Source organism: Microtus pennsylvanicus, chromosome 14, assembly GCF_037038515.1.
Source record: "Microtus pennsylvanicus isolate mMicPen1 chromosome 14, mMicPen1.hap1, whole genome shotgun sequence".
Taxonomy (NCBI): Eukaryota; Metazoa; Chordata; class Mammalia; order Rodentia; family Cricetidae; genus Microtus; species Microtus pennsylvanicus.
Window position 1 is genome coordinate 71,317,501 of NC_134592.1, and position 11,158 is coordinate 71,328,658.

The 11,158-nt window shown below is 42.9% G+C and overlaps 1 protein-coding gene across 1 annotated transcript in view; it reads left to right on the forward strand.

Moving 5' to 3' along the window:
• Positions 1-7,478, forward strand: part of Ahr (aryl hydrocarbon receptor) — a 38,937-nt gene extending 31,459 nt beyond the window's left edge. Inside the window, exons 10-11 of the mRNA XM_075947649.1 lie at positions 1,151-2,456; positions 4,745-7,478. Of these exons, the coding sequence (XP_075803764.1) occupies positions 1,151-2,456; positions 4,745-4,876 (1,438 nt within the window). The 3' untranslated portion in view covers positions 4,877-7,478. The remainder of the gene's footprint in view (positions 1-1,150; positions 2,457-4,744) is intronic.
• The last annotated feature ends 3,680 nt before the right edge of the window (positions 7,479-11,158 follow it).

The following is an 11,158-nucleotide window of genomic DNA, read 5'->3' on the forward strand; positions in this document are numbered from 1 at the left end:
TCTTACAGGAAAATTTATAAACAATCTAAGGCAATTGAACCTATAACTAAAAATTAAAAGAATATATCTATAAAGAACAGGGCAAAGGTGAGAAATGTTGAAAAAACAGAAGTGACAAACTTCATTGAGAGTTGGTAGATAAAGCTAAAAGAATCCTCCTCATCTTCCAATTTAGGGGGAGATGAAAAGTCCATGACATATTTAAAAGAAAACCCGAAGACGCTATGGTGTGCTCCCAGTGACCTGGGAACGCTGTGGTGTGCACCCAGTACACTGTGGTGTGCAGCCAGTGTGCTATGGTGTGCACCCAGTAGTCTGGGAGTTTCTTACATATTCCAGAGAGGAATGTGTGGTGGAGTACTTGCACTGCAAGGACTTCTCTCACATGAGAATTGCTTTTCTAGGTATAGCCAGAGGTAGGAATCCTTTGACCAATAGAATTTATTAAAGAGACAACGTCTTGGAGCTAGAGGGCTCTACAGTCCTGTTCCTAGAGTTGCTGGTCCGGCTTCTTTGTCTGTCTCTGTCCCCACAGCTCCTTAGTTGTCCTGTCGTTGTTAGCAGTTTTGAGCTGTGAATGCACGTCTTTGCTTGTGTGTCTGTTTTGTTCTCATCCATGATTGTCTAGGCTCTTCTTTGTTCTTTATGTTTCCACATGCACTTCAGAATTCACTGTAAATTCCCAACAACAGCAACAACAGCGAAACTGTTGGGATTTTGAAAGCATAGCTCTTTGGGGGAAGAATTAACATCTGTACAGAGGTAGTCATCAACCCATGCCATAGTGAATGTTTATATTACCCATAAGAGTACATGGATGTGTTCTTCACACACCCATGTAACAAGCTGACCTCTGTCTTCATTGGTCTCTTCCAGGCTCAAGCCTTTCATTTTTTGATTTGTCTGTTGTTTTGTTTTCTATTCTATTTATGTCTCCTGGTTATTATTTTATTTGTAGTTTTTCAGTATTTATGTATTTTTCCTGTGCAGCTTTACCTATATGTACATAACACTAGTCATGAGATAATAAAGTCCGTGCCCTGTGCTATCTAGAACATTTTACTTATTTTTCTTCTCCTTTTAAAAATATTTTCCTTAAAACATGTATGATAAAACTAATGCCTGCAGACCTTCCTGCCCACCCTTCTAGGGATGAGGAAGGAAGAGAGCATTTGCAGAAGAGGAGCATGACGCTGCCCTTCATGTTTGCTACCGGCGAGGCCGTATTGTACGAGATCTCCAGCCCTTTCCCTCCCATGATGGACCCCTTACCAATACGTACCAAAAGTAGCACTGATGTGAAAGACTGGGCTCTGCAGTCAACCCCGAGTAAGGATTCCCTCCACCCCAGCTCCCTTATGAATGCCATGATGCAACAGGATGAGTCCATCTATCTCTGTCCTGCTTCGAGTACCATCCCCCTAGACAGCCACTTTCTCAGCGACTCTACGAGCGAGTGTGGTGGCTGGCAAGACGGCATTGCAGCAATAGGAAGTGAGTCTGTGTTTAAACATGAGCAGATCGGACATGCTCAGGACATGAGCCCCGCACTCTCTGGAGAGCCCCCGGATATCTTTCCAGATCATAAAAATAACGACGACTTGTACAGCATCATGAGAAACTTAGGGATCGACTTTGACGACATCCGGCGCATGCAGAGTGAGGAGTTCTTCAGGGCCGACCTCTCTGGTGAGGCTGACGTCAGAGACTTCGACATAACAGACGAAATCCTGACCTATGTGCAAGATTCTCTAAACAAGTCGACTTTGCTGAATTCAGCTAGCCAGCAGCAGCCTGCGACTCAGCACCTAAGCTGTATGCTGCAGGAGCGCCTGCATCTAGAGCAGCAGCAACAGCTGCAGCAGCAGCAGCAGCAGCACCAAGCTCAGACCATGGAGCCCCAGCATCAGCTGGAGCAGATAGAGCCCCAGCAACAGCTATGTCACCAGATGGGTCCCATGGCACTCCCCCAGCAAGCCAAGCACATGCAAGTCAATGGCATGTTTGCAAGTTGGAACTCTGCCCCCCCTGTGCCTCTCAGCCGTCCTCAGCAGGAATTAAAGCATTATAATGTCTTTCCAGACTTGCCAGCGACTGTGGATGAGTTCCCCTACAAACCTGAGGTGGACGGCATGCCTTACGCACAGAACTTTGCTCCCTGTAACCAGACTCTGTTACCACCGCATTCCGACTGTGCATCCTTGGACTTTCCGGGGAAGGGTTTTGAACCGTCCCTGCACCCCACTACGACTAGTTTAGAGGATTTTCTCACTTGTTTACAAGTTCCCGAAAACCAAAGGCCTGGGATCAATCCACAGTCAGCCATGGTCACCCCTCAGGCATACTATGCCGGGGCCATGTCCATGTACCAGTGCCAGCCTGGGACTCAGCGCACCCCTGGGGACCAGATGCAGTACAGCTCCACAGTTCCAGGCTCCCAGGCATTTATAAACAAGGTAAGGGCGCTTAGAGCTGCGTAGACCTGTCAGGACTAAGTGTCTCCATGTTGCCTGTTACATTTACACATATTGTCAGAAGGCTTCTACGCAGCAAGTAGTTTCAGAACCGCTTTTACTATAGTTACGTTTGCATAACCAACTTCATTATAATTTGCTTAACATAGTACAAATAAATTATTTTAAATACTTTTCTTAAAAATAGGTTGATGTTAGCATAATTTAGTAGCTGCTCTCCGTTGCCACGCAAGGGTGTATCATGCTCACACTAATAGGTTTCTGTTAGAGAATGTTTGTTTGAAAATGTACTGGTTCAGCTTCTAAGAATCTCTTGACTAACATTAAGTTCCTTACCCGGTTTGCTGTTGAGTGCGGCTTGATTCTCAGTCCTGACTGCTTCTTCTAGAGTGTTAGTACATCTGTAGACGGCCCACTCTCATATTTGCCTGTCCCTTTTTTAGCAGTTCTGAAAAGGAGACTTGTTTGGGTGTAAGAGTGCGGGCTCCTTAGTTAGGGTTGCTCTTGCTGGGATGAAATGCCATGAACAATAGCAAGGTGAGGAGAAAATGGTTGATCTCACACACAGGTCCATATCACAGCTCATCATCAAAACCAGGAGGGGCACGTACTCATGCAGTGCAGAAAGCTGGAGGCCGGAGCTCATGCAGAGATCATGGAGGGGTACTTCTTACCAGCTTGCTTCCCAAGACTTGCTCAGCCTACTTTCTTATAGCACCCCACACTGGGCTGGGCCCTCCCACATCAATCACTAAGAAAATCCCCTGTAGGCTTCTGCCAACAGCCCGATCTCATGGAGGCATCTTCTCGGTCGAGGCTCTCTCCTCTCCAGTAACTCTAACTGAGTCAGGTTGACATCACACTCATCAGCACAACCAACTCTCTGTCAGCCTGATATACAAAACATCACTTTTCGATTAGAACCTTACTCATCTACTCCCAAAATGCCATGTTAATATCAACATCACAATATAAAACATAAATGACTTTAAAAGTCCCATGATCTTTACAAATTTGAACACATTAAAAGTTCAGTTTCTTTAAAATATCCAGTATCGTTTAAAAGTCTAAAATCTCTTTTAAAAGTTCAAAGTCATTAAGCTGTGGGGTCCTATAAAAATCAAAATAACATTAAATACCTTCTGACCTCAAGAGAGAAATGCCAGCGCTCTGCCACAGCAGCATCAAAGCAAAACCAAACTCCAGCTCTATAAATAGCGCAGTGCCCAATGTCTGGGGCCCGATCACTTCTCCGGCTCCATCCTTGGCAGCGTAACAGTTTTTCCCCTAAGATCCAGCAAGTTCCTCACCATAGCTGCTGCTATCCTTGGAAGCCATCCCATGCTACTGGCATCTCCACAATGCTGGGGTCCTCTGATGCAGCTGGGCTGCACTGTCAGCAGTAGCCTTTCGTGGACTCTCTTCATGGTGTCAAGCCTCCGCTGCTTCCCATGACCCCTTCATGCCTTCAAACCCAGAACCTAGCCTAGGTGTCTCTTCCACTACGAGGTTTGGCTGTCAGCACAAGGTGCACTCTTGGCTGCCTCTGGAACACAGCTTCTCTGTGCTCTCAGGAAGCACTTCCCAGAAGAGTTAACTCAACCATACTGATCTCTTCTTAATCACATCTAATTCTCAGCTCTAGCTGGCCTACTGTCCCATCTTTTGGGGTCATTTTCTCAACTGAGGTTTCCTCCTTTCTGATGTGTCTAACTTGTATCAAGTTGATACAAAACCAGCCAACACAGCAAGCAAGCATTTTCCATTTCGTAACTTGCAGAAAAACTAATTAAACATGTATTACAAATGAATTCATTAAGATCATACCCATAGTGTAACAGTATAGGAACAGCAAGAGACATTTAGAAACCCAGAACTGAGCAAGAGTCCTGGTCTCTGAAATGCAGTGGAGAAGTTCTGGATATCATCAGCTCGCCGACTCCAGGTCCCTGATTGGAGTGATGGCAGGACAGAATAGCCCTCTGGTACCCTGTCACAGGATTCCATTCAGGTCCCAAGACAGAGGAAGTGAACCATTGTTACAGTCTCTGTGCTGTCTTTAACTTATCTCATAGGAGTAAGGGGGAAACCTGATTTTCTCAGTGTGTGTGAGCATTTCTCTGTATGACTTGAACGGTGAAGGATTGGGCCCCAGCGTCAGTAGAGGGCTGTAAGTGTAACGACACGCAGATGGAAGGGTCTAGAATATGTTTTTAAGGTGTTTAGAGGCTTGTAACAAACTGCTCTGCTGTTTTTGTTCTTGGTTTCAGAATCAGGGAGTGTTAAATGAAACCTACCCGTCCGAATTAAACAGCATCGGTCACACTCAGCCTGCTCCTCATCTTCATCACTCAGCGGACTCCAGGTCTTTCCCTGATGTCACCCCCAGTGGATTCCTATAGCTTCAAGCCCAGGAACGAGATACTGGAACAGTCCACATTGGGCTCAGCACTCTTTTTCCAAAGCAGATTTTAATCTCTGTGTTTAGAAAAGGAGTCTAAAAAACGTTATCAGTCACCTATAAAATGGGAAGCTCCGTGGGAGTCTAGGAAGAGACCCCATGCATTTACAAAGCTTTAACACCTCAGGGTGCACTGTGCTCACTGCAGAGAACTTTAGGGTTCTGGAAAGTTGAACTTCTCTGCTCAATGACTTCAGCCAGAAAAACAGCGGGTACTTTGAGCTTTGGACTTCAGGATTCTTGTTAGTATACCAAATACTGAGTTACAAGACCCATTGATTTTCTATATTTTTAACCTCTGTTTTTGTCTTGGATGTTAAAATAAATGGTTTGGTGCTTTTATCAAAAGAAAAATCTCAATGTTTTCCTCCTACACTGTTAATATAAGTGCCTCACATGTTTTTCTGTCTACCTGTAACACAATAGGGTGTGTATTTTATACAAAATGTTCTTTATCTTTTTTTGAATTACTATTCTTTCTGCACACAAATATTACCGGCATTTCTTAAAGCCCATCCTTTTTTATTAATTCAGGCGTGTGTTTGCTGCACTACTTGCGCCCTTTCTTCAGATGAAGGGCAATGATAACTAAACGAGAGGTGACTATTTATTATGTAATATACTTGCTTCTGGACTTTTGACGTTTCTCTGTGCCTTATGTTGCAAGATTTGAAAATAACATGTTACCAAACTTATTTAATTATTACGTAAATGTTGAGACAGTAGCACTTACATGTTAACAGTGTTTTCCGAGGCGTGGCATTCTGAGAATACCACCGTTGGCTTTCACGGAAACCTCCGTAATGATAAGAGAATGCCACCGTGTAAAATGCTCATGACAGCCGTACTCCCTAGGCTGCCCCGAAGGGAAGCAGAGTTTGTCTAGCTCCTTCATTAAATTAAGTAAAGCACTCATTTCATGACATATAAGTTGTCTTTAAAAGCTATGTTGGGTCTGCAGTCTTTTTGTTATATTGACTTTATAAATTTCACTTCTTATACTAGTGAAAGGTATTAGTTTTTCTCATATTTGAGGAGTGTTAAGGTTGAAGATGCCATGTTTGGTGCAAGGTATTTTAATGAATGAAATGAAATGGTGCATTGTATAAATGTAACGAACAAATATTCTGTAAAATATTTTCAGTTTTCATTGAGGACTAGTCCTTACCTCATACGCATATTTTTCAGTGTATCGTGTTAAGACATCAAATAATGAATTGAGGCTTCTGAGCTGGTGTTAAGATAATGATAAAGATAATTTGCTCGCCTCCATACATTGTTTATATGGTATAACGTTTGCTCCCAATATGACAAATTCATCCCGCTGCCAAATATCCTGTTGTCAGTTGGGTTAAAGAAAAGGAAAATGCTAATGTTTGTCCTTGTTTTTGTCATTTACTTAGATATAATATATAAGGACATGGACCTGTTTTTCACATATTATATAAAAGTATGATGAGATCCCAAACTTAGGTGTGCTATTAGAATCCAGCAGTGGTTCCCAGTCTCCAGGTCTCGACCTCTCTGGGGTCAGACAACTCTTTCACAGGCATCGCCAAAGACCATCAGAAAACACAGATACTTACATTATGGTTCATAACAGGAACAAGATTACAGTTATGAAGCAGCAAGGAAAATAAATTTATGAATTAAAATAAATAAATTTATGGTTGGGGAGGTCACCACAACATGAGGAACTGAATTAGGTCACAGAATTAGGAAGGTTGAGAACCGCTAAAATACAGGCGCTCTTATTTTTCTTTTAGAAAATTAATGCATGTAAGTAAACATGGCTTCAGGCAAAAAGTAATCTCTCAATTCTATGCATTTTCAGTCAAATTTCTGAATCAAAGGATTAAGCATTGACAAACAACCATCTAAAACATTTCATAATTTGCTTCGAGCATGGGATATCACTAAGGATGTAGACCAGTGATCTAGATTAATATTCCATTTTCATGTTTAAACTTTTATTAAAAGTTTGTCATAGAAACCATTTTGTCAGTCTCTTCAACATGTTAACAAACGGTCAGTTAAACAATACTTTGGGCATTGTAAGCATGGTGGCATTTAATTACACACTTATAGAACTGAAAGTTGTCAAAGCAATATTGTGTATGTTTACCCATTTAAAATAACTCAAACATCTGAGAATAATAAAATCCCATTAAACTGAATGTGCATTTGTCTGTATTGCTAAATGCCAAACAGAAGGAGTGTTTAAAGCAGAGCTGGACTGAGGGACTAATGTCTCAGTGAAATCCACACCTAAGGCTGTGTGGACGTGTGACTGGAGTTCCCACACACCCGAACACTTGCCAGTATGCCATTGTATTAGCCTTTCAATTGTTACTATGCACAAGCTATCTGGTTTCCGTGTGGATAGATTTTAGGTTTACATGGCTTCCTGCTGTTCTTCAGACCATTATTGCTGACATACGCTATGCATAGATTGTTGTGTAAAGTATGATTTATAATGTCCTTAAATGCCAAAGAAAGTGTAAACAGTGGTATGTGATAATAAAATAACCACCGCATATGAATGATGTTTTCATGCACGTTCTTCTTTCTGTCTGCGTGAAGGAAGCAGGTTCCTGTAGCCCTCACACAATTGCTTGGCGGACGTAGCCTTTGCAGGAGGTAAAGTCATTTGAATTTGATCTGAGCAACTGCAAGCTGAAAAGTGATATCCCTGACCACTGGTGTGTTACGTTGGCGGCCACGCATGACAGTGAAGTTGCGTGGTGGACCGCACCACCGAGGTTCGGCTCGCGCACTGTGATGTGATGTGTGCTATCATCACGTCTTACTGTTTATCACAGCATAATCTACATGGCGATAATCTCTCTGGTCTCAGTTCACACACTCACTTCATTGATCCAGCTTCCCACGTCTCACCAAGCCTGCTGACCCAAAGGTGTTGGCCACGCCAGGGACCTGGGTGGTAGTTACAATTCTTGTTTTGCAGATGACCTTGCTTTCAGTTTCACCAATAAAATCTGTAGCCTTACCCAGTGTTTCTCTATACCTTCATCTCTTCCACACGGCCAGTACATAGGAGGAGAGGTTCCTAGACCTGACCTTGTTTTTCTATTCTTTGGAGTTAAAAAATAAGCTTCTATGCTTTCTGGCTTTAACCTCCTGAATTCTGTAGATCTCCCTGTAGACAGGTTGCCATCCAGCTTGGGAAAGCATGGTCCTTCTTGCCCTAAATTTGTTCTCTCTGCCTTATGCAAAAGTTCCTGCACTCTCTCTCCTCAGCCCTGCCAGCTCTTGAGTCTCCACTCACTGTCCCTTCTCATCAGCCACTCTTCTGTCTGGATAAGTCTTGGCTCCAGTTTCGGCTCTCTGCATGTTCATGCATGCTGCAGCTCTTTCCTGTATGAGCTGTATCCCCTCCCGTTTCTGTCTGACTCACGGCTGACCTTCACCATCTCGATGCTCTCGATTGTAAGTGACTTCCAAATAACGGTACAAAACAGCAGAAACATACATAGTCCATGAAAAACTTACACACGTAGCGATGAGGAGACCGAGGCCAAAGAGTTAACGTGGCATTATATTCAGGGACAGGTGTCTGAGTCGACAGGCTGACGAAGGGTAGAGTGGCTAGCTATCCTGTGCAAGGCTTTCCTCTTCCTTCCATGCTGACGAAGAGTAGAGTGGCTAGCTATCCTGCGCAAGGCTTTCCTCTTTCTTCCATGCTGACGAAGAGTAGAGTGGCTAGCTATCCTGCGCAAGGCTTTCCTCTTCCTTCCATTCCACCTGATGCTTATTTTTTTTAATCTCATGTACATCCCCCTGAGGTAACTTTAATTATTCCCTTTTTATAAACTATACTTTTATACAAACAACTGAAGTCTCCAGATGGTTGTCATACTCAGAATAATGGTCAACAAAATATATTTCTTCGCAACCCCTGCTTATGTTAATTTGGTGGCAAGGGACATTTGTAGACCCAGGGATGGGAAGGTGCTATGGACTGGACCTTCAACATCCTCCAGGGCTTTTGTTGAAGGCTCGCCCACTCATTTATGCTTCACTGAGAGGGGAAGGAGCCTTTAGAGAGGAGGACCTTGTGGGAGAATCATAGGCATTGAAGACATGTTCTAGGGGCCTGAAGACCACGACCCCCCCCCCCTTTCTCTTTATTCCCCGAGTCCATTGAAATGAACAGACGTTTCTACATTTCGCTCCTTCAAGGTGCACTGGGAAGTGATATGGCCAAGAAGCCATTGATGAAAATCCTGGAAGTTACAACTTATTCTTTTCCTCTTCAACAAAAGCTGATAGCTGGGTGGTGGTGGCTCAGGCCTTTAATCCCAGCACTTGGGAGGCAGAGGTAGGCAGATCTCTGTGAGTTTGAGGCTAGCCTGGTCTACAGACTGAGTTCTAGGCTAGCCAGGGCTACATTAAAAAACAAAACAAAAAACCTGTCTCAAAAAAACAGAACAAAGATGTCAATAGGAATAGGTAGATATCTAGATAGATGGAGATAGATAGATAGATAGATAGATAGATAGATAGATAGATAGATAGATGATAGATAGATGATAGATAGATAGATAGATAGATAGATAGATAGATAGATAGATAGATAGTAGAGATAGATAGGTATGTATACACACACACATATATTCTTTCAAGAAGAAGGTTGGAGAGTTAGAGGGGAGAGAGAAGAGAGGAGAGCAAGAAGTTAGAAGACACTTTGCTGATGCTGTTAAAGATGTAATGCTAAAGAATTCAAAAGGGTCAAAGAAGCTAGAAAAGACAAGAAAGTAACTCACCTGGTGTTTCTGGAAGTATCCCAGCCTTGTGGATACCTTCATTGCAGAGCTAGCAACCTGTGGACCATGACCCCTTTGTTCATGTATCAGATATTCACAGTTTATAACATCAAAGTTATAGTTATGAAATAGCTATATTATGGTTGTGGGTCACCATGTGAGGCGCTGTATTAAAACGGCTTACACTGGGAAGGCTGCGAGCCGCTGCTCTCGTTTCTGTAAAGATAGCATTTGTATTGTCCTAAACCAGTGGATGCAGTCATTCACTGGAATAGCCACTAGAAACCAACACAAGTGGTTCAGATTTTAAGGAACAGTGCAGTTGGGATGGAAACGTCTCCATTTCCATCATTTCTGTAGAAAGGGTCGTTCTGTGCATTCTCCCAGGCTGCAGTAATGCTGCTGTTTCAGAGAACAGCCAAAGAGGATTGGCAATGCTTCCTCCCCTTCTTCCGGTCCCTATGGACCAAGAAAAGAGATTATACCTTAGGAATGAGACCGTGGTGGCTGGGAGGCTCCAGCAAGGACCTGTGGGAGAGCATGCTGTGGCCTTGCCTTTTCCAGATGTTTGCCTCCTGTCGGGAGTCAGAAAATGCATCGCTCACAGTTGCACATATGGTTCTAAGGCAAGGTCTTAACAGTGTCTGCTTGATGCAAATCACCACACAAATTGGCCCGACTCCCAGAAGGAAAATGGCCGTCCTGAAGTCAGTTAGACGTTTATGCCCAAATTGCCATTTATACGTCTTCAAGGAGTTTTCTGCATTTAAAATTAACACAGCTATTTACAGGGTAATTTTGTCACCCAGCAACTAAAGTGCTTGCATATGAAAAAAAAAGTGTTTGCTTATTTCAGACATCCATCAGGATATTATCACCTTGTGGATCCAAGGGAAGCCCATTAAACGGGTACAAGTCACAAAGCCGCTAAAACACTGTCCTTTTATACACACGGCACCAGATAGTAATCCGGTGCTTGATCTGCACACAAATTTCAACTCCAGTATTGGAACTGATTCGATTATTAGACAATAAAAAGGTCAGTTTATAATCCTGTCGTTTTCTCTGTAGTGTCTCGAAACCGCATTTGACTGTGAGTAGCAGAACCAGAAAAAGCAAAACCTTGAATGGGGGTTCTGCTTTATTTCAGCACGCTTTTCTGTGGTGGGACTCAGTGATATCTGAGCCACTGATTTAAATACATGCCTAACTCAGGCCAATACAGTTTTCCTCAAGGATTTTACACTGGATCCAACTCAGATTATTCTTGAATCTATTGAATAATTATCCCTCTGTCTAATGGCATTAAGGCTAAAATATAAGCTGACGTTTAACTGAAACACTATATTTAAAACATAGAAGCTTATTATAAACATTTTAGAATGATTCGGCCATTGTGCCAAGTTTCAGGTTTCTCTCCCTGAGGATAACCCACG